Source organism: Rattus norvegicus, chromosome 3, assembly GCF_021556685.1.
Source record: "Rattus norvegicus strain SHRSP/BbbUtx chromosome 3, alternate assembly SHRSP_T2T, whole genome shotgun sequence".
NCBI classification, from domain to species: Eukaryota; Metazoa; Chordata; class Mammalia; order Rodentia; family Muridae; genus Rattus; species Rattus norvegicus.
The window spans coordinates 144,389,701-144,413,323 of record NC_141536.1 but is presented as its reverse complement, the minus strand read 5'-3'; the positions used below and the strand labels follow the sequence as shown (position 1 = coordinate 144,413,323).

The 23,623-nt window shown below is 44.5% G+C and overlaps 1 protein-coding gene across 3 annotated transcripts in view; it reads left to right on the top strand.

The window, feature by feature from the left end:
• The first annotated feature begins 2,662 nt into the window (after nucleotides 1-2,662).
• Uqcc1 (ubiquinol-cytochrome c reductase complex assembly factor 1) overlaps nucleotides 2,663-23,623 on the top strand; it is a 92,519-nt gene continuing 71,558 nt past the window's right edge. Inside the window, exons 1-4 of one of the 3 annotated variants that reach the window (XM_087654435.1) lie at nucleotides 2,663-2,753; nucleotides 11,385-11,487; nucleotides 21,181-21,276; nucleotides 22,440-22,547. In XM_087654435.1, coding sequence (XP_087510561.1) covers nucleotides 2,671-2,753; nucleotides 11,385-11,487; nucleotides 21,181-21,276; nucleotides 22,440-22,547 — 390 coding nt within the window. In that variant the 5' untranslated portion in view covers nucleotides 2,663-2,670. Of the gene's footprint in view, nucleotides 2,911-11,382; nucleotides 11,488-21,180; nucleotides 21,277-22,439; nucleotides 22,548-23,623 lie in introns of all 3 variants that reach the window. The other 2 variants (XM_087654434.1, NM_001109446.2) reach the window with 2 other exon arrangements.

Below are 23,623 nucleotides of genomic sequence, written 5' to 3'. Positions count from 1 at the left end.
CATGCCTACATACACTGGCACACACACACGTGATAATAAATTAATAATTGCAAAACGACATGGAGAGGGATTGAGGAAGACATGTGATGTCCACCTGTGGTTTCCATATACATGGGCACACACAGGCACATGCACACATCAACAAACTCATCAAACTGAGAATCATTATTTCTTAGTCTGATGAACACTGTACACACACACACACACACACACACACACACACACACTCCACAAAATGGTGGAAGAACATGTTAGGACAACTGTATACCAACATGGAAAAGAACGTAATTAGATCCTTACTGTATACTACAGACGAAAATCAACTCAAGATTTATTGATGACTTCAGCATTCAGGAAGCAGGGACAGGTAGATCTGTGGTGAGTTTGAAACCAGCCTTATCCACACAGTGTGAAACCTGTTTCAAAACAAAAGCAAAGTTTATTGAAGACTTAAACGTTAGGCCTGAAGCTCCCGGACATTGGTCTGGGTAACATTTTGTTTTGAGTGTGTGTGAGTGAGGGTACGCATGCGCCCTGGTGAACTCCTGGAGGTCAGAGGGCAAACACTGTGAATCCCACAGGAACTTCTTGCTGATTCTTTTGTCTCCGCCTCCTACCTCACAGTAGGAGTGCTGGAAATACAGACATGCACCGCCCACCAAGATTCTCATGTATATTCTGAGGATCGTCACACCCTCATCATCAGGCTTCTGCAGTTTTACCCACAGAGCCTTTGCTCTGACCCCATAGTTCCTTTGTGGTTTTGAGACAGGGTCTGACTTTGTAGACCAGGCTGGCCTCAAACTTACAAAGATCCACCTGCCTCTTCCTTCTGAGTTCTAGGATTACAAGTGAGTTCCAAACATTCCTGGCTCCAATATATATATATATGCTTACACTTGTAAGCAGGTGCCCATGGAAGCCACAGGCATCAAATCTCCATTGGATCTGGAATTGCAAGTGGTTGTAAGACCCTCTGTGGGTATTGGGAAAAGAACTTGGTCTTCCAGAAAAGCAGTATTTGCTGTCAGTGCTCCTAACTACCTAGCCATCTCTCTAGCCCAGAGCATGGGTTTTTTTAAAGGCAGAAACCACTTCCTGGTATCTTTCTTGGCAGCTACAGGGGTCTTCACATAAGCAAGCAGTTTAGCAGAAGCTGAGGTAAGCAGTTAGCTGGAGGGGGAGGTTTGCACAAGCAAGGGCCAAGTCGGTTAACTAGAGCATCTTGACCTTGGGTTCCTAGAATAGATCTGGGTAATTTTCCACAGGATTCTCCATCAAGGAGATCAAATTCTAATTAAACCTGAAATGGCCTCAGCAGGAATACAGGATGGCGGAATCTCTCTGCTGTCTTGCTCTGTCACAAGCTTAGTCATTTCACACGCAAACATTTAGAAACCAGAAACTGGGTAAATACACAGAATTTTGCTAGGTGGAGTGGCCGTCGGGGAGGCAGAGTCAGTTGGCTCTCAGTGAGGAGATGAAGGCACAGGAGGATCTGGACTTCAAGGCCAGCCTCAGCTACATAGAGCCTGAGGTCAGCCTGGGCTACACCAAATTTTATTTAAAAGGGAGAAAGGGGGGAAAGGATCACCCTGAACCTCATCTTACTTGTCAGTTCCACCTATAGGCGTTATCCAACTAAGACTATATTGCCCATATTGTTTTTATGAGCTATTTATTGTTTCCTTCATGTCAGGGTGTTTTTTTAATTAATTAATTAATTAATTAATTAATTAATTTTTACCAGTTGTCTACCCAGACCTACCCTATCCATACTTGCCCCACCAGCTCACAAGCTCCACAGAGTTACCCACACCTTGTCTGGTATCCAGTGCACGGTGAATGCATACTGAATACTCGGTAGGTCTTTATTGTCTGGTGGACTGGAAGTGCTAGGCTCTGGCTCCTGGTCAGTCACAGAAGCAGCAATGTTTTCTCTTTTCTGCTTTTCATGGGATCCATGATGATACACTTGCCCGTTCCCACAGGCAATTCCTCTCATCCTTCTTTCTCAATTACTATGTTTTGTTTGTTTTTGGCGACAAGGGTTTCTCCTGGTTGTTGTGAAACTCTGTAGACAAGGCTGGCTTCGAACTCAGAGATCAGCCTGTCTCTCTGCCTCTTTAATCTGCTGGTATTAAAGGCGTGTGCCACAACGCTTGGCTATTCCTTTACTAATTCTTTCCTCTCAATTCAAAGGTGCGTTAGCCAGCCAAACACAAGCCTCAAGCTTCTTTCTCTTCTGCTAAGCGTCAGGTCAGCACCTGACAACCTCCTTTCCAGGACTGTGTGCTCTTAGGTTCTCAGACTCCCCGTCCCTTTTTAATTACTGGAACATCCGAGGTCCCTTTAGCCTTGTGGTCTCCTGGGGGTGGAGTCAGGAATGGCTGTAAGGGGTTAACCGAAGGGTGAGAAGGACCTGTGAGGCCAGGTCCGGGGTTGTGTAGAGGAAGAACGTGAGCCCTTGTGACCCGCAGCAGGCACTTAAGCCGGGCGAGGTGTCTCGCGTCCTGGAACCTCATTCAGAGCCACCGCTGGAAAATCGCGGGTGCGCAGAGTGACATCTACGCCTGCGCCGGCGCCAGAGCTCGACTACCTTTAGCATGGGGACAGAGGCTGAGTGGGTGGTGACAATCGGGATTCCGGAAGCCCACCCTTCACCCGGAAATGATTGTGGAGGAACATGGCGTTGCTGGTGCGAGTCCTTGTGAGTGCAGGAGTACTTTTCTAGAGACGCAGGCGCGTCTCAGGTTGGGCTTGAAGAGGGCGGGGCGGGAGGAGCAGGGGAGAAACGGGGGAGCCTGTGCTGTAGCTCCGTAGCGTGGTCGCCTTTCCCCAGGGAAACTGAAGCAGCTTCCCACTTCTCCTTACCCCTGCTTTGGCCTTGGCTTCTCCACCTTTTAGAAGGTAGTGACCTCGGATCTTTCTGTGATGAGGATCGTTCTCTGGGATAAGAACACGTGGGGCACCGATTAGAGTCGGGGTTTAGGGGGTGAGGTGGATCCAGTCGGTGTCTGTCACAGTGTGCAGTGTGACCTTGAGTAAGTTACTGGATGGTCCCGGGTCCATGTTAAAAATAAGGACATTTATCTCTTGCAGTCCCCTTTGGATTCTGAGGTTCTTCGAGTTTGTTGTGGAGAGTCTTTAAATGAGTTGTTACTTGTATAGGTCAGTGGCATGCATAAGTTATTAGAGCAAAAGCTGCAGGAGAGACAGCCCCGTGGCTTTCTCTTTGCCCAGCACACTGTTTGGCACAACCTAACACCACATTGTTGGATGAATGAAGAAGGAAAGACGTCTAGACTGGTTCTAATCCTCTTGCCCTGTCCACGTCCCTACTGAGATTTGGCCTTAAATCCTCTTTAGAGTCACTACTAACTTGTAGGACGAGTTAAGAAAATGACAGCAGGAACCGGTTCCTAGTCATGTAGAGACGGGCAGTTTGTCATCTAAGTCAGGTATTTACAGAACTTGGTCAAGGACAGTTTTATTTAGCAGACACTATTGCGATGCATTCTTTTTCATTGTTGTTCTACGCCATTCCACACAACACCCTCTACTTAGATTCTAACTGCTGCTTCTGTTGCTGCCTCAGTCGCTCCTCTGGAGGTTTTTGGTAGAGAGACATGTTTCTGTTACCCAGTGAGTGGTTCACTTGCTGAAGTCATTACGGGTGCTAACTAAGGCAGAAGTGGAATTGAGACTTGAGGATGGCAGGGGACACGGCAACTGACCTGTCCTAAGTTATTCATGTGTGCACAGGTGCAACGGCTTGTGTGTGCGAGCGAGTGTGTGCAGCAACGGGTAAACCTCATGTCTGCTAGATAAGGAATTTCCTGCTGTGCCCTAAATTATTTTTTAAAGACAGATACTTGGGTGAACTAGAAAACCTTTTTTTTTTTTGGTACAAAAATGCACAGTTAAATAAGGAAAATCTCTTTTACATGCTTACTCCCAGAGGTCGTCTTATACATTGTAACAGAACGTGATGAAGCTATGAAAACTCTCCCTGGGTTGTTCACAGTGGAAATCAGTACGAAAGTAGTTCATTGCTCACCTGCTTGGAAGGAGGATTTGGGCTGGGCACTGCAAGGCTGTGTACTACACTCAAGTGATCCCCTCTAGACTTGGAAAGTCTTGGTGGAAATCTTGGCTCCACCACTTGCTGTAGACAGAATCCTAAGTATCTGACTTTTCTGAACCTCAGGTTTCTTCCTTCCTCCCCCCATTCACCTCTCTGTCTTTCTTTCTTAGTTTTTTGAAACAGGGTTTCTCTTTATAGCTTTGGCTGTCCTGAAAATTGCCCTGTAGATCAGGCTAACCTTGAACTCAGAGACTGGAGTTATTTCTTCATGTGTGTGGATGCATACATGCCTGGGCACACATGCCACACTGAATATGGAGGTTAAATGACAACTTTTGGGTCCCAGGGATAAAATCCAGGTCATGGGGCTGCCTTTCCCCAGTGAGCTCTCTCACTGACACACCAGAGTTTCACTGTGTGTGTGAGAGTGTGTGTGTGTGTGTGTGTGTGTGTGTGAACAGGGTTTCTCTTTGTAGCCTTGGCTGTCCTGGAACTTACTCTGTACATCAGGCTGGCTTCGAATTTATAGAGATCCACCTGCCTTCACCCCCAAGTGCTGGGATTAAAGGCATGTGCCACCACCACCCAGTGACTCCGGAGTTTTTTAAGTCAGCGACTGTTGTTTGGTTTGATCAGAGACTCAGTAATGTAAACTATGTTTCTATGATGATTGTTTTTTCTTTTGAGATAGCGTGTCAAATATCCCAGCTGGACTTGAGCTTGGGTATGGCCCTGAACTTCCGATCCCCCCTCACCTCCTCAGTACCAAGATTACAGCTGTGCACCACTATGCCCGGTTCATACAGTGGCAGGAAGGGAACCCCCAAGGCTTCGTGCATGCAAGTACTCTACCAACAGAATTAGATCCCTTTATTTAAGGATTTTTAAAATTTATTTATTTATTTATTTATTTATTTATTTTGGTTCTTTTTTTTCGGAGCTGGGGACCGAACCCAGGGCCTTGTGCTTCCTAGGTAAGCGCTCAACCACTGAGCTATTTATTTATTTATTTTGGTTCTTTTTTTTCGGAGCTGGGGACCGAACCCAGGGCCTTGTGCTTCCTAGGTAAGCGCTCAACCACTGAGCTAAATCCCCAGCCCCTTAAAATTTATTTTTAATACTGCGTGTGAGCACACCACCAATGAATGCATGACCCGTGGAATCCTCTGGAGCTGGAGTTACAGATGCAGATGTTGGGAACTGGGCCGCTGGTATGCGGCTTTACAGCTCCAGTACACAAAGCATTCAGTTTCTCTAAGCTTAGCTTTTGGATAATAGTCATTCTAATGGGAGTGAAACAGTGTGTGCCTTTAATTTGCACTTCCTTCGTGACTAGTGATGTCGAGCTTCTATATCAGTCATTTGTATATCTCTGGAGAAATGTCCAAGCTGTCTGCTTTTCTTTGCGTGTGGGGTGAGGTCTTTGTAACTCTGACTGGCCTTGAACCTACGTTGTTCTTCCTGTCTGTCTTCTTTTGGGGGAAGGGGGGTCTCGGCATAGCCCTGGCCTTCCTGGGACTCACTACGTAGACCAGATTAGCCTCAAAGTTACAGAGATCTGCCTCCCTCTGCCTCTAGTTGCTGAGATTGAAGATCACAATGCCTGACTTGTTTGGTTTTTTTAAAACAGTCTCAAGTAGGTCTTCCTTGAGCTTTCTGTGTAGCTGAGGCTGGCCTTAAGTGCCTCACCATGATAGGCAGATATATTATTTATAAGACCTAGCCCATGGTAAAAGTTTTTACAGTATTTTTTGGGAGGGAGGGGTGGAGGGGGACTGTTTTTCTGATTATACTGGAGATATAATTAGCATCCTAATTTCTTACAATTTAGTTTGAGTCGATACCAACTTGATTTTAGAGATATAAGAACTATGTGTTTAGGGGTTGGGGATTTAGCTCAGTGGTAGAGCGTTTGCCTAGCAAGCACATGGCCTGGGTTCGGTCCCCAGCTCCGAAAAAAAAAAAAAAAAAAAAAGAACTATGTGTTTATATAGCTGTATTTATGTCTTGTTTTCAGACAGCTTTCTACATGTATATGAACAGGTTTATAATTGTCTTTTATTATTATCTTCTAAATTAAAAAATTGAGAGTAGTGGTGTTTGTGCCTTTAATCCCAGCAGGGGCAGGGGCAGGGGGATCTCTGAGTTCGAGGCCAACCTGGTCTACAGTGCAAGTTCCAGGACAACCAAGACTATACAAAGAAACGCTATCTTGAAACTCCCCCCCCCCCAAAAAAAAAACCCTAGAGACCTAAAAAAAAATCAAAAAATTAACTTTACCAGTGTATTTTATTTCCTCATGGCGATGTGAATTACTGTTCAGCATCCCTTTTGTATTCTATGATTTTAGGTATGTGAGTATTTTGCCTGCATGTATGTATGTATGTGCAGCACATGCGTGCTGGTGCCCACTGAGCTCAGATGAAGGTGTTGGATCCCCTGAGACCAGAATTATAGCCAGTTACGAGTCACCATGAGGGTGATAGAACTGAACTAACCGAGCCAATCCGCCATCCCGATGTTTGTTTGTTTGTTTGTAAGGAGTATTTTTTTTTTTAAAGATTATATACTGTAGCTGTCTTCAGACACACCAGAAGAGGATATCAGATCTCATTACAGACGGATGTGAGCCACCATGTGGTTGCTGGGATTTGAACTCAGGACCTCTGGAAGAGCAGTCAGTGCTCTTAACCACTGAGCCATCTCTCTAGCCCCTGGAAGGAGTATTTTTTTTTGTAGACTATGTTTGCTGTCTACATATTCTCTCAGTTTTTTGTTTTTTGTTTTTTTTTGGTTCTTTTTTTTCGGAGCTGGGGACCGAACCCGGGGCCTTGCGCTTCCTAAGTAAGCGCTCTACCACTGAGCTAAATCCCCAGCCCTTCTCTCAGTTTTTATCTGGGAAGTTTTTTACCATCCATTTTATTTTCGATTTATAGTTTTGCTGGATATAGAAGTTTTACTTATTGGTTCTCTCCCCACCCCCACCCCTGCCCATGGTTTTTTTTTTTTTTTTTTTTTTTTTTTTCAGACAGGGTTCCATGGTGTAACTTAGACTAGCCTCAGACTTGCTATGGTTCTTCTTCCTGGGGGACCTGGGTGCTGGCAGTACAGTTATGTCTGAACATGCTCAGGGTATGACAGTCTTTCTCATTTAACACTTTCAGGATTTCTTCCCAGAGCTTTTTGGCTGCTACAGTTTCTGAGGACAAATCAGTCCTGCATTACTGAGGCCCCTTGTGTATGACAAGTGACTTCTTTTCGCTGCTGTCCTCCTGTCTCGTCCCCCCGCCCCCCTGTCTTTTGGCAGTCTGATTATGTTGTATCTTTTATGTTTTTCCTGTTTGAAGCTAGTTGAATTTTAATTGTAAAGGAATGGTGGGACATTTTCTGTCATCTTTGTGTATATGTATTGCAGATTTTATTTTATGTATGTGAGTGTTTGCTGGATTGTATGCCAACACATGATGCATCATGTGCAGGGCCCGTGGAGGCCAGAAAAGAGCATCAGATCCCTTAGAACTGTAATTACAGATGGTTCTGAGCTGTCATGTGGGTCCTGGGAATCAAACCCAGGTCCTCGGGAAAGCAACCTGTGCTCTTCACGGCTGAGCCATCTCTCCTGCTCCTGCTGTCTTTGGTTTGTTTTTCCTGTCCCCTTATTTCCTTTCCCCCAGGAGTCCTCAGACAGCCTCTTTTGGCCACCGGGAGAGGCCTCACACCCACTATGTAAACAAGGATGACCTTGAACTTCTGAATCTCCTGCTTCTGCTTCCCAAGTGATAGGATTACAGATGTGTATCCCTGTGCCCAGTCTCCCATGGGTGTTTGTGGGATCAAACCCTAGGCTTTATGCACTGGATGGACATGCTTCCAACTGAGCGTAACCCCTGTGGGCTCTTTTGTTTGTTTGGTTTTTGTTTTTTGTTTTTGTGTTTTGTTTGTTGTGGAGCTGGGGATTGAACCCTTACACAAGAACTTTAGTACTTGCGCGCGCACGTGCGTGCGTGCGTGCGTGTGTGTGTTTATACATGTCTGATTGTGTGCAGATATGTGTGCACATATGGAGGCACATACGTTGATTTTGTGTGCTCTACCTTCTTTTTTTTTTTTTTTTTTTGGTTCTTTTTTTCCGGAGCTGGGGACCGAACCCAGGGCCTTGCGCTTCCTAGGTAAGCGCTCTACCACTGAGCTAAATCCCCAGCCCCGTGCTCTACCTTCTTGAAACACGAGTTTTCACTGAACCTGGAATTTGCTAATTGGCTATATTGGCTGGCCAATGGTCCCTCAGAGGGAGATCCTCCTCCCCGGGGCTGCCCTGCCAGCTTTAACTAAGGAACTGAACTCAGATCTTTTTTTTTTTTTAAAGATTTTTTTTTGTTTTGTTTTGTTTTGTTTTTTTTTTTGTTTTTGTTTTTTTTTTTTTGGTTCTTTTTTTCGGAGCTGGGGACCGAACCCAGGGCCTTGTGCTTCCTAGGTAAGCGCTCTACCACTGAGCTAAATCCCCAGCCCCTGAACTCAGATCTTTACAGAGTGAATCATCTCCCTAGCCCCAGTCCCATTTAAAAAAATCCATTTCTTTGTTGAAATTAAACTCTGTTTGGTGAGACCATATTCTACTTGTCAGTGGGTTTTCTTTCTCTCTTTTTCTTCCTTCCTTCTTTCCTTCTATCAATAATAACAGGGTCTCAGCCTCCCTACAGTACTGAGAATGACCTCATCCCCAGCCTCCACCACCTAGGATTACTGGCTACAACCGCATGCCAGGTTCATGTGGTGCTGGGATGGCACTCAGGGCTTCATGCATGGTACAGTACCAGCAAGCTGTAGTTCCAGTCTAAATTTGCCTTGCTTCCTCTCGTAACTTCCTCCTGTTTTCCCACACCTCTTCAGACCCTGGCGCAGAGAATTTTATCTTGATCTGTACTTACGTCTCTAGGAAACGATACCTGATGCTGAATGACTCTCGTTAATCTGTCAGTTTTGGTTTCTTTAAAAGATTTATTTGTTGTGTAAATGGGTCTTTGCCTATATGTATATATGTGTGTGTATGTATGTATGTATGTATGTATGTATGTATGTATGTATGTACACCATTTGTGTGCCTAGTGCTCACAGAGGCCAGAAGGGAACATTGGATCCTCTGGAACTAAGGTTCTGGATGCTCACGAGTCATAAGGTGGGTGCTGGGAATCAAACCCTGGTCCTCAGCAAGAGCAGCTGGCGCCCTTCACTGATGAACCGTCTCTCCAGCCCCAAGTTTATCAGTTTTAATAATAGAAAACACCAGTAGCCATCTCTCGTTTGGAAGCCATTTCAACAGATCAAGCCTTAGCTGAAATAAAATATTTTTAGCGCTGTTTGAAATGGAGTCTCTCTGTGTAGCTCAGGCAGGCCCGGAACTCATCCATGTGCACGTCTCAGTTGTCGTGTTAGAGACGTGGTCAGAGGTGTGCATTGCCATTGCCCAGTTGGCATCCTCTGTTCATCTGGAAATATGGTTCTGTGGATGGCCTGATAGAAACATACCTAACCCGTGAGCTATGAGACAATTCACAAAAGTGTCTCAAGATTTAACATTCAAATGCCTTCCTCCAGCACAACCCTGACTCTCCTACCCTCAAGGAAACAGGGATTGGGTGCAGCGTAACCACAAGGTGCAGCTGTGGCACTGGAGGCCATCTTTAATCCACAGAAGAGGCGACCAAACCTCAAAGAGCTTGCTGTTTCACGGGCTTTTTATGACTAGAGGAGCCAAGAGTAGACTTAGTACTTTCTGACTCTGAATATGTGGTTCAGATAAATGCTGTGCTATTTTTTATTGTTTTGTATGTATCTGTGTGTGTGAGTGCAGACACGTGGTATAGCATCGTTCGTATGTCTGGGCTTGGGACTTGGTTCTCTCCTGCCACCTTGTGGGATCTGTGGATCAAACTCTGGTCATCTCTCTACCCATTGAGCCATCTTGCCAGCCCACAATAAGTTGTTAATTTATATTTTATTTTTGTTTGCTTTTTAAACAGATGATTCTAGCCCTCATCTATCTGGTCTGCCTATCTATCTTGTCTGTCTGCCTATCTGTCTATCTATCTGTCTATCTATCTATCTATCTATCTATCTATCTATCTATCTATCTATCTATCTTGGTATTTGTATACATACAGTGCTCATGTGCACCGTGATATGGAGGTCAAAGGATGACCTCCAGGAGTTGGTGCTGCTTCTGCCATGTGTGTTCAGGGAGTCAAACTCAGGAGGCATGGCAGCAAGTCACTGTGCCTTCCTCAAATATAGCGTATATGTGTATTTAAGACTTTTCTTTCGAAATCCTCATATGTATGTACATGGGAGAGTACAGTGTCAGCAGAGACTGGAAGAAGGCATTGAGTCCTCTGGAACTGGAGTTGCAGACTGTTGTCAGCTACCGTGTATGTGTGCTGGGAATTGAACCTGGGTCCTCTGGAGAGCAGCCAGAGGTTCAAAACTCTCCTAATGGTTCTACTTCCAGTATTAGAACTAAAAAGACCTTCAAGGTAACCTGTTCTTTTCTGCTCTCTTAAATGTGCATGGGATCTGAAGTGGCTACCTGGGTTCTAGTATTAATCGAAAAGCTGACACTTATTAACTTTGTGACATTGGGAAGCTGTTGATACATGTGTATTCTTTAGTATGAATAGGGTGGTAACTGCACACCTAGGTTACTCAGTGTCACTCTGGCGATTGTGAGGTCGAAGTGGCTGATTCCTTTACCCAACCAGTGCTGTCTCCAGAGTCAAGTCATTGGCATCAACTCATCAGTTTGAAAGTGGTTGTTATAAAGGACAGAACACTCAGGTGTGAATTCCAGGAGGTTTAGGAGCCAGACTTGAAGGCTAAATATGTATTCCTTCTCCCTCAATCCCCTTTGAAACAAGGTCTCATTATGTAGCCGGGGCTGGCCTTGAAGTCACAGAGACCCATCACTTCTGCCTCCCAGGGGCAGGAATTTTTTTTTTTTAAAGATTTATTCATTTATTATATATAAGTACACTGTAGCTGTCTTCAGATACACCAGAAGAGGGCATCGGATTTCTTTACAGATGGTTGTGAGCCACCATGTGGTTGCTGGGAATTGAACTCAGGACCTCTGGAAGAGTAGTCGGGTGCTCTTAACCGCTGAGCCATCTCTCCAGCCCCCAGGGGCAGGAATTAATGGCTTGGGCCACTACCCAGTCCAAGTATGTAATTCTTACTCTTTCTCAATGTCACCAGTCCGCTCTACTCTGATACAGATTCCTGACACTGTTTTCTTTTTCTAGAGGAAGCAAACTAGCATCTCCCAGTGGGTTCCAATATGCAGCCAACTGATGTCAGTGTCTTCTACTCAAAGCCAGCGGAGCAAGACTCTGTCCAGCACTTCCCAGGTAAAGCCCGTTTTGTTTTTAAGAATAATTTATTTCCTTTTATCTTATGTGCATTGGTGTTTTGCCTGCAGGTGTGTCTGCATGAGGGTGTTAGATCTTGGAGTTATAGACAATTGTGAGCTGTGGCATGGGTGCTAGGAACTGAACCCAAGTTTTCTGGAAGAGCTCTTAACCACTAAGCCATCTCTCCAGCTCCATAAAGTTTGTTATTTTGGTTGGTATGAAATCGTATTTACGTGCGAACCACACTGTGGGATAGAAAAGCCCCAGGAGACCACTCTGAGTCTCTGTGGTGCTGATTCAAGACGGGTTCTTTCAGTGTGGTGTCCAGGCTGTTACTTTTAGACCCTCCAGCCTCGGGACTTAGCTGAGGATAGCACGTCACAGTCTGGCGGTTTTTACTGCTGGGGATTTTTCCAGAGAGTCATCTTAGAGTTAACTTTCCAGTTTTCTTTTTGAAATTACTATGTGCAACTTTTCTTTGGGTGACGAAATATTTCCTTTTCTTTATGAACATAAAATCCAAGACACGATCATTAAGGCCTTAGTTACATTGTGATGTCTTGAACCTTGAGCTCTTAAAGGGTTTTAGTTTCCTAATTTTTTTGTCGGCCATATAATACTTTTTGTTTGTGTGTTTGTTTGCGGATTTTTTAAAAGATGTATTTATTTATTATACATAAGTATACTGTAGCTATCTTCAGACATATCAGAAAAAGGCATCAGATCTCATTACAGATAGTTGTGAGCCACCATGTGGTTGTGGGAATTGAACTCAGGACCTCTGGAAGAGCAGTCAGTGCTCTTAACCCCTGAGCCATCTCTCCAGCCCTTGTTTTTGTTTTTAAGGCAGGATTTCTCTGTATAGTCCTGGCTGTCCTGGAACTTACTCTGAAGACCAGGATGGCCTCAAACTCAGGGATCCTCCTGTCTCTGCCTCCTGAATGCTGGGATTTAAAGACATGCAACACCACCACCTGGTTTAGTAATAAAGGAAATAAAAATCATCTGTTACTTGAACTCTGAAAATGTCATTATTTTCATCTCTGCTGGGTCTCTTCCATTTATGGAAATGTGTGCATATTAAGTTTTCCCTTAGGTGCCCTGTCAGGACTGACTCTGACCCTTAGGTACTCTGACAGAGCTGATTCTGACCCTGAGGTACCTGGCAGGACTGACTCTGACCCTGTGGTATAGCTCAGGTTCTTGCATGCAAGAAGGACTGGGTGCAGTCTCTAGCACTGAAAAAAAAAAAAAAAAAAGAAGAAGAAATAGTTAAGTACCCTAAACAAATATCAAATATACATAGAATTGTATATTCTGGTGCCTTTTTACTCACTAGAACAGATGTTATTCATGTTGTTTAGATAACCTTAATTTGTTATTGAAAATGTAAATTGTTTTATTTTTTGGCATTATAAATTAATTTTCTTAGCATTTTTTTCTTTTCTGTTTTCCTTCCTTCCTTCCTTCCTTCCTTCCTTCCTTCCTTCCTTCCTTCTTTCTTTCTTTCTTTCTTTCTTTCTTTCTTTCTTTCTTTCTTTCTTTCTTTCTTTTTGAGATGACCTTTCTTTGTATAGCCCTGGCTGTCCCAGATCTAGCTCTGAAGACAAGGCTGGCCCAGTACTGGCATCAAAGGGTGCACTGCCACGCCCAGCATACTTTCTCCTTATTTTTAGTAGGGATTTTGAGCGCACTAATCATCACATGTAAGTGTAGTACCCATTTTACTTAACTTAAGGTTGTCTAGGTTCATCCATACCATAGACGCAACAGGATTCTCCTCGTGTGGGCGGGGCTCCTGTCTTGTTGCGTATCATATTTTCTTTATTCATGGGATACATTGGATGCTTCCCCATCTTGTTGAGAATAGTGCTGCAGTGGGCTTGGGTGTGCACAGATCTCTGCGGGACGCTGCTCTCGGAGGTGTGTCCAAATTGTATGGCTAGATGGAATGGCAATGCTCTTGGTGGTTCTTGACTCTAGGAGTCATTGCAGTGGCAGGACCTGGTGTTGACCTCCTCTGTCAGTCCTGCATTTACTGACTGGGAATTTACTTATGGAGACACGGCTTATGGCTCTCTAACGTTATAGACCAGGCCTAGTCAACTCAGAGCTCCGCCTGCCTCTGCCTCCACAGTGCTGGGACCAGAGGCGTGGGCCACACCCAGCCTGTAACTGCTATTTTTATTACTACTTAAGCTCAGGCTGTTTGAGTAAATTTTATTCTCACTACAAAGTGAAAAATTTTCAAAAATTGCCTAACCTGCCTTCACCAAGTTGCAACGTCTTCCTTGGTTTTAGTTTCCTCATCTCTGAAGTGAAAAAGCTGGACGGGGAGAGCTCTCTGCCCTCCACCCCAATGTTATTCTAAGTTACTCCTTAATTCTTCAGTTGCTGTTTCTCCAAGCTAAACAACTTCAGCTCATTTTAACCTTTCCACTAGGACCTGTTATTCCTCCCTTTGATCATTCTGTGGTTCTTTTCTGGACCGTCTCCAGGTTGTCCTTCTCTTTGAACAAAGTAGAAGAAAAAAAAGAACTACCTAGTTTTTATTGAGTACTGATTCCATGCCCAGAATGGCGTTGAGTACTGGGGCAGAGAATAAAAGGAGTGTAAGTGGGCTGTGCCCTGGTGGAGCTCACAGCTTTGCTGAACTGTGAGACACGTACCCACAGCATTCAAGACCTGCCTGAGCCTGTCTCTGCCCCACTGCACCCCACCTCAAGCTTGGGGGCCCTTCACTGCCAGGACCTTTAGGTTGTCGTGTTTTCCTTATTTATTTATTCATTATTTATTTGTCAACTTACATGTCCAGGCTGGTCTTGAACTTGCCACATAGAAGTGTGAGGTTGTTTTTCAGATTTTGTTTCTTTTACTCTCTGTGTGAGTGTAGATGTACGTGTGCCTCAGAACTCATGGGACAGTCAGAAGACAGCTCTCAGGACTTCACTGTAGGCATAAAGTTTTTGCACCCTACTCTTTTTTTTTTTTTTAAAGATTTATTTATGTATTATATGTAAGTACACTGTAGCTGTCTTCAGACACACCAGAAGAGGGCATCAGATCTCATTACAGATGGTTGTGAGCCACCATGAGGTTGCTGGGATTTGAACTCAGGACCTCTGGAAGAGCAGTCAGTGCTCTTAACCACTGAGCCACCTCTCCAGCCCTTGCACCCTACTCTTAATAAGGCTTCTAGCCCACCACCCAGCACAGGTAGTGAAAAGTTACTAGGATGGGGGTGGGGAGTGGACCTGTTCAGCAATCGTTCTTTGGGGGCGAGCTTGATCTTCTTTGACAGCAGTGCAGTCCCATAGCAAACACCAAATATGACTTAGGAGCTGCAGACCAGACCTCTAGGCAGACAGACACCAGGCACAAACCAGCAGCTACAGTCCAGTCCTGAAGAAACTACCAGGCTCGCCAACCGGCCTGTGGCCGCAGGAGCGGCAGGCTGCTGGAGGAACCTCATGAACAGTTCTTGGGGGAGTTTCTTCTCTCAATGGTGGCATTGTCAATCACATGTTGAGCTCAACAACGCTATGTAAGACGAACCAATACACACGTGTCCTTATCAAAGAATAGTGAGGCGGAGCAAACCAAATCAAGGCTCAGTGCTCGTCTCCCACTGTCTGTGGGGTCAGGTTTATACTCCTTCATCACGTGTCCTTTCATGTGTTCGCTATATCCAAACATCCTTTCCCCTGTGTCTGCTTCAGGAAAACAGTCTTTCCTGTGTCTGCTTTAGCAAGGCATCCTTTCACTTGGGTGCCCTAGCAAAACATCATTTGACATAACTAACTTTCCAAAGAACTAGAAGTTTCCACTCATATCTCCCTTTCTGTTTAAGGCTTCACTCTTGCCACCTTGCGGGATCTGGATTGAACTCAGGTTGTCAGGCTTGTGTGCCTCTGCCTGCTGAGCCTTCCTGCTCTCCTGTTGTGTGAGGTCTTTCTATCCATCCATCCGTCCTCCTATCCTTCCTTCCTTCCTTCCATTCATCCATCCTTCTATCCTTCCTTCCTCCCTTCCTTCTGTTCATCCATCTATCCATCCTTCTATCCTTCCTTCCTTCCTTCCGTCCATCCATCCATCCATCCATCCATCCTTCTATCTTTCCTTCCTTCCTTCCTTTCTTCCTTCCTTCTATCCATCCAACCATCCATCCATCCATCCATCCATCCATCCATCCATCCTTCTATCTTTCCTTCCTTCCTTCCTTCTGTCCATCCATTCATCCATCCTTCTATCCATCCATCCTTCCTTCCTTCCATCCATCCATCCATCCATCCATCCTTCTATCTTTCCTTCCTTCCTTTCTTCCTTCCTTCCTTCTATCCATCCATCCATCCATCCATCCATCCATCCATCCATCCATCCTTCTATCTTTCCTTCCTTCCTTCCTTCTGTCCATCCATCCATCCATCCATCCATCCATCCATCCATCCTTCTATCTTTCCTTCCTTCCTTCCTTCTGTCCATCCATTCATCCATCCTTCTATCCATCCATCCATCCATCCATCCATCCACCCATCCATCCACCCATCCATCCATCTATCTGGCAGGGTCTCACTATGTAGCCCTGGCTGTCCTGGAACTCATTGTATAGACCAGGCTATCCTAGAACTCACAGAGATCTGCCTGCTCCTGCCTCCTGAGTGCTGGGATTAAAGGTGCTTCACCACATTCAGCTTCAATATCTCACACTCTTCCTAACTTGGAGCCATGTGCAAGAGTTTATGGCTGCAGTTGTCTGGAGCAGACCTATACATTTGTATTTTGCACATTGTCGTATGGACATCTCTCTTGCATAGGATTTGTTTTTGGTTCTCAGAACACTTATGAGAGAACTGGAAGCCTTTTTCGCTCCATCATGGATGGTTCCTAATCTGATTCTGACTTTTCTGCTCTGCCCACTTACAGGAGGCATTTTCTAATGATTCCAGGTCTTTGTATTTTGTATCTGGTTCTGTTGTTCCTACTGCCTATTCCAAATCTCAATGAATCTTTATGTTCTTTTTTCTTTTTTAAAGATTTATTTATTTATTGTATATGAGCGCACTGTAGACATACATTTGGTCCCATTACAGATGGTTGTGAGCCACCATGTGGTAACTGGGAATTGAACTCAGGGCCTCTGGAAGAGCAGCCAGTGCTCTTAACCACTGAGCCATCTTTCCAGTTCGAATCTTTATGTTCTTATTGGGATACGTGAGAAATGTGGGAAAAGGCACAAATCACAGGTACACAGCGGAACAACTTTTGTAAACATACCCACAAAGTAAACATACCCAGCATCCAGGTCAAGAGGAGAACATGAACTGAGACTGGTAGCATGCTTGCCTACCATTTATCAAACTCCGGGCTGCGGTCACAGCAGCACATAAACCACATGCCAGTAGTCCTGGCACTTGGGAAGTAGAAGTAGGGTGTTCAGAAGGTTGTCCAGCTACACAGTGCATTCGAAGCCAGCCTGGGCTACATGAGACTGTCACAAAACAAAACAAAAACTAAACAAAAAAAAAAACCCAAAACACATCACCGAGATTGCAGAAGCCTCTTTGATTCCCTGTTGGCCACTGCCCAGTCCACGGTTAACAGAACTTTCCTGTGTATTCCGTACGTTTATTTGCCGCTGGACATCTGTTCTGCAGTCTCTCGTGTTTGCTGTCATTCAGCCTCGTGTGAGAGATCTAAAAAGTCTGTTCTTTGTAGCAATAGTTGATTGATTCTCACGTAGTAGGTACTTTCCGGCCCTGGGGAATTGGTTGCATAGTATTTTATTATATGGTGTAGCATGATGCGTTGCGCTCCTCTGCTGACGGCCTTTGTGCGTTGTTTCTGCTTGGGGCCTTACCTGACCACTGCTACTGTGAGTGCATGCTGACACTTCTGTTGAGGAAAGAACGTAGAATTCCAGAGCCTTATGTGACAGGCGTTGATCTTACCTAGATTCTACCACAGATATTTCCAAGTGGTGTTTGCACTTTGTCCTCACACCGGGAGGACACTGGGGCATCTTACTTCTTTCTGTCCAGTGACAGTTTCAGTGTGACACTTGGTTCTGTGTCTCTATGCTACTTTCTCTCTCTCTCTCTCTCTTTCTTTCTTTCCTTCTTTCTTTTTTCTCCTTTCTTTGTAAGAGTATGAGCTATCTGAGGACAGAGGTTTATTTCTATCCCCAAACCTGTACAAGGGCTGGCATGCCTTGAACATGACACTGTATCTATGGTGTATGCGTGGTCAAAGATGGTGGAGGTGGGTGGTCAAATAACTATTGTGCAAATGGCAGGATTTGTTTCATTAACAAATGTTTATGTGTCTCCCATGTGCCTTGAGTTGGACTTGATTCTAAGGAGAGAGGCAGTTCTTACGATCAAGTGTCTTTGAGGACCATGGAGGAAGTGACTAGGCTACTGTTTTGTGGAGGATAATGCCCCCTGCTGTTTGGTAAAGTGGTTAGGGAAGGCATTCAGAGGATTGGGGTATGCCCCATTGGTGCTTGCCTAGCATGTGCCAAGCCCTGGGTTGGATCCCCAGCACCACATAAAGTTGGGCACTGCAGGCCATGCCTGTCATTCAGCGGTCGGTGGGTAGAAGCTGGAGAATCAGGATTACCTTCAGCTCCACAGAGAGTTCAGAGATACACTAGGCTACATGAGACCCTGCCTCAAAAAAGAAAACAAAACCCCCCAAACAACAAGAGACCAACCCAAAGAAGAGAGAGGGGCACCTCTTTAAAATTAATGTTCCCGTTAGTTATTCTGCAAGATAAAACAATTGAGACGTCTCAAGGTCGTTTTTGAAGGAAGCAGAGGCAGGAAGGGTGGTCCAAAAGGTACGTGTGTGTTTGTGGATGAGCGGGGCAGTGGAAGGCGTTGTCCTGGCATGGCCCAGATTTCCAGCAGTTCAGTGAGGTAGGGAGAAGGAATCCATTGGCCACTGTGGAACCGTGGGGCTGAAGAAAGATGCCTGACCTGACACTAACTGGGGAGAAGCCCAACTCCGGCCACACCCACCCCGCTCTCGGAGGCAGTCTAAGTGCTTTGCGTTCTAGATGGGCCATTACACTGATGTATGTGATGTCATGGGAGGGTGCTGTGTTTAGTCTGTATTTCACAAAGCCTGCTTGGTACTTGAGAATTAAAGCATAAGTCTGACTAATCTTTTAATATCCTTGTTTGGAAAGAAATTCAAATAGTACTATTCCACAATGAGAAACTATTTTTCCTTTATTGAGATGAAACAGGAAGGGGCTGGGGATTTAGCTCAGTGGTAGAGCGCTTGCCTAGGAAGCACAAGGCCCTGGGTTCGGTCCCCAGCTCCGAAAAAAAGAACCAAAAAAAAAAAAAAAAGATGAAACAGGAAAATCATTATTAATTTTATTTATCCCTTTTTGGAATAAAGCAGAATTGAAGGATTAACCCTCTCTCCCTCCCATCTTTTTTTTTTTTTTCTTCTTGAGACAGTGTCCTGTCTGAAGCTTTCTATGTATATGGACCAGGCTGACCTCAAACTCCTGCCTGTGCATCCTGAGTGCCGGGATTAAAGACATGCCACCACGCCCAGCTCCCGCCCCCAGCCTCTTTAATTGTAAAGGCAATTAAAATATTACTGAGAATTAGGACCCTGAATTCCTAAGCTTACCCATAACTCCTTCTTTCTTTTTCCTTCCTTCTCCCCCCTCTTTCTTTTGTGGTTCAGGAGATCAAATCCAAGGCCTTGCCCATGTTAGGCAAAGTGTTCTACTGACTTACATTCCTAATCTGCTACCCACAGTTCCAATGTGACCAAGTAACCCTTTCATTCCTGTGTGTTACTTCTTAGATTTACCCACAGGCATTCATGATTTCGTTTATAATTTTATCTATGTTTTTAAAATTTAAGAATTACGTTTTTCATATTAATTGTTAGTATAAACTATGGACTTTGAGTGAACAGTGATAGTTAAAGCAGACTCATCGTAATAAAGTTCTCCTCTGGGATGGGATGCTGACAGTAGGAGAGATGTGCGGGAAAGCAGGCGATTGTATATGGGCACCCTGTGCTTTCTGCTCAGTTTTGCTATGAACCTAAAGCCATATTAAAAATAGCACTGTAGCCAGCTGTGGTGCCCCATGCCTCTAATCCCAGCACTCAGTGATTTCAAGCCCAGGACAACCAGAGGCCAACAACACCGTGCTGTAATCTCAGCCCTTGGGAAGCAGAGGCACAAAGAGGCCAGCCTCAGCTACACAGTGAGTTTGAGGCTAGTCTGGCTCACACAAGACCCTTTCTAAAAATAAATAAATAAATAAATAAATAAATAAATACATAATAAAGTTAAATAAAGTCAGATTTTGAAAATTTAATCCAGGACAAGTACACCCTACAAGTACAATGCCCTGGGTTCAATTCTTGATCATCTATTTCTGTGAGTGAGTGTGCCTTGACTTACTGTCTCTTACTGGGTATTTCTGATTTCACTGTTGGAGAGCTTACATACAGAAATTTATTTTCCAAACTGTATTCTTGATTATAGCAATACTAACCAAGTAGAATTGTAGGATGGATTAAAGAATCTGTGAAGTGTGTAGCGTGGTCTGGCCATGACCATAGTTGATGTGTATTCCCACATTGTTGTCAGAGGCAGCGTGACTGTGGAAGGAAGGAGGTTGTGACCTGGTGGTGGCTGCCACTTCGTTTATCATTGGGTATCTGTTTGGGGAGATGCACTCTGTACTTTTCCCATTCAGGCCTCACTGTGACAGAAGCACAGAGAGCTGTCAATGACACTGAGCTTTTAAGTGGCAGAAGCAGGATTTTTCTTTTTCTTTTTTGGTTTTGTTTTATTTTTAAATTAATTTTAGCTTATGGTCATTGGTGTTTTATCTTGATGTATGTCTGTATGTTGGATCTTCTGGAACTGGAGTTCAGACAGTCGTGAGCTGCCATGTGGGTGCTGGGAATTGAACCTGGGTCCTCTGGAAGAGCAGCCAGTGTTCTTAACAGCTGAGCCATTTCTCTAGCCCCAAGTTTGATTGTTTGTTTTGTTTCTTTGTTTGTTTTGTTTTGTTTTTTTTTTTTTTTTTTGAGACAGGGATTGTTTCTCTGTGTCGTTCTGGCTGTCCTGGAATTCACTCTGTAGACGAGGCTGACCTGGAACTCAGAGAGACCCGACTGTTGGCAGAGTTCTCTTCCCAATACAATCTTATTTCTCTAATTTGACTCAGATTCAGTCTGTATTTCTAGGACTGAATCCTTTTATTTCTTCAAGAAATAATTAATTTTCTGGTTTTTTTTTTTTTTTTTTTTTTTTTTTGGAGCTGGGGACCGAACCCAGGGCCTTGCGTTTGCTAGGCAAGCGCTCTACCACTGAGCTAAATCCCCAGCCCCTAATTTTCTGGTTTTATTTTGTTCTTTGGGTCAGTCTCACACTATGCTCTAGGATGGTCCTGAACTCACAGCAATCCTCCTGCCTTAGCCTTCCAGAGACTGCAGGTGCAATCCATCGCATCCAACCCAGCATATTTAATAGATGTGCATTGAGCACCTGTCTTGTTCCAGGTACTGATCATGGGTCCTTTTGATGATCCCTCACTGGAAGCTGGGCTAAGCAAGGTTGGGTAGAACCAGCCAGAGCAACTCCAACTAGGTTAACTTCACTAAGAAGTTATCAGTGTTGCTTACATCTGCCTGTTCATCCTCCAGTGGCTCCAGAAGAATCCGTCTGGAATGTGTGTGGGATCAGAACAGATTGTTGGAATGGACACACCGCACAGTAGGAAATACCACAACACAAGTAAGGTGAGTCTGTTCTCTGCTGTAGACCGTGTTCAGTGAATGTGGTTGGTGAGCTCAGGGCTTTAGCCAAGGTTAGAGTGGATGGTAAGAGACAAACTGAATATGTGAGCCTCTGTCTTCTGAGCTTATAGCCTGAGTTTTTCCCACTGTAGACTCTTGTCTAGAAAATACTGTAGAGGAAAACAATTTTTTATGGATTTTGTACAAGTTAAAAATGGTCATATGTAACCTTGCAAGCCTTTCTTTCTTTTTTTTTTTTTTTTTTTGGTTCTTTTTTTCGGAGCTGGGGACCGAACCCAGGGCCTTGTGCTTCCTAGGCAAGCGCTCTACCACTGAGCTAAATCCCCAACCCCTTTGCAAGCCTTTCTTAATTAGGTGAATAATCTCCCTTTCTTTGTAGAGGATGGGTTTCTCAGGACAGGTTCTCCTGGGATTTTTTTTTCCCTATGCCCCTTTCCTCTTCCTCCTCCCTTTCTTCTCTTCCTTGCTCTTTCCCCGTCCCTTCCACTCTCGCCCTTCTCCCCACCCCTTTGCCCTTTCCTTACATTTCCCTTCCTCCCCCTCCTTTTTATTTTGGGAGCCTGTAACCCTGTGAGGCCAGAAGACAGCATCAGATCCCCTGGATCTAGCGTTATAGACGTGTGTCAGCTGCCACGTGGGTGCTGGGAATTGAGACGAGTCCTCTGGAAGAGCAACCAGTGCTGTTAGCCACTGAGCGGTCGATCTCTCTCTCTCTCTCTCTCTCTCTCTCTCTCTCATGTTATCTCAAGTCTGTTCTTTCCTAATCATGGGATCACAGGCATGTATTTGTTGACGTGGGCGTGTCTTGCTCTGTAACTTGCAGGATACCTGTTAGATACCGCTTCAGATGTGTTTGCACACTTATCGAGGGCTCTGAGTCTGGCTCCGTGACAGTATACTTGTCTCTCATTCGGAGCCCTGGGTTTGATCACCAGCACCACAGTCAAACAGAACAGAATGCTAGGAGCAAACAACAAAGTCCCCAAATCATTAAAAAGAAATCAAGAGCTTGGGCAGAAGAAAAAAAAAAATCAAAGTAAAAGAAACCTGGGCAATAAACCCGTCCTTAGAGCCATCAGACCAAAGCATTCTGTGTAGAAAATTTTCTGTAACTAATTTTCACTTCTTTCTCTTTGCTTAAGTAGCTGTCCACTGCCCGAGATTCCCCACAGCCTGTTGAGGAGAAGGTTGGTCCCTTCACGAAGATAATCGAAGCCATGGGGTTCACTGGACCTTTGAAATACAGCAAATGGGTAAAGTCTTTTACGTTCCTTTTGGTCTGTGCCCTTTCTGTGGCTCATAGGTTTGTTTTAAAGCTTCTGGCCTGGGAAATTCTTACGAAATTCCCAACTCTTATAGGCTGTCCTAGAACTCATAGTAACCCTGTCTCAGCCTCCCCAGTGTTGGGATTGTAGGTATAAACTGTCATGCCTAGATTTTCCTACATATGCTTTTGTTTTGCTTTCTTTCCTTTTATTTACTTTGTTTTGTTTTGAGACAAAGTTTTCTCTGTGTAGCCCTGGTTGTCCTGGAACTCACCCTGTAGACCAGGCTGGCCTTGAATTTAGAGATCCATCTGCTTCTTCCTCCTGAGTGCTGGGATTAAAGATGTACACTACCACCCCTGTCCCATTTATAATTTTTAAAGTTACATTTATTTGTGCATGCACGCACTCGTGTGTGTGTGTGTGTGTGTGTGTGTGTGTGTGTGTGTGTGTGGCGCATGCATGCAGTGGAGAATGTGTGGAGGTCCTAAGACAGCCTGTGGGACAGCTTTTGTTTATGTATTGATACTTATGACCTACCTTTCTTTCTTTAATGTTTTCATGTATAGATTCCTATAGACTCACATTTAGACTTTATTGCTGCTAGGATCTAACTTGACATCTTATGTCAGTTAATCAGCCTACCATGGAACAATGTCCCTAGCCTATATTTAAGATTTTTAAAAATCATTTATTCCTTTTTATTTTATGTGCATTGGTGTTTTGTCTGCATATGTCGACCTGGCTGGCCTGGAACTAGCTAATGCAGATCAGGCTGGATGCAAATTCACAAAGCTCTGTCTACCTCTGTTTCTCAAGTGTTGGGAGTCATTATAGGTGTCTACTGGCATGCCTGGACCCACTGTTTACATAGCACTATCACATAAGAGCTAAAGAATGGTTGAAGAGAGCCATGCATGGTGGCCTAGGCCCTTCGTCCTAGTACTTGGGTGGCAGAGAAAAGCAGATCTCTGAGTTTGAAGCCAGCCAGAGGACATACTTTAGCTCTTCCCCTCCAAAAAAAAAAAAAAATGAAAGAAAAAGAATAATTGAAAGAAAAGCAA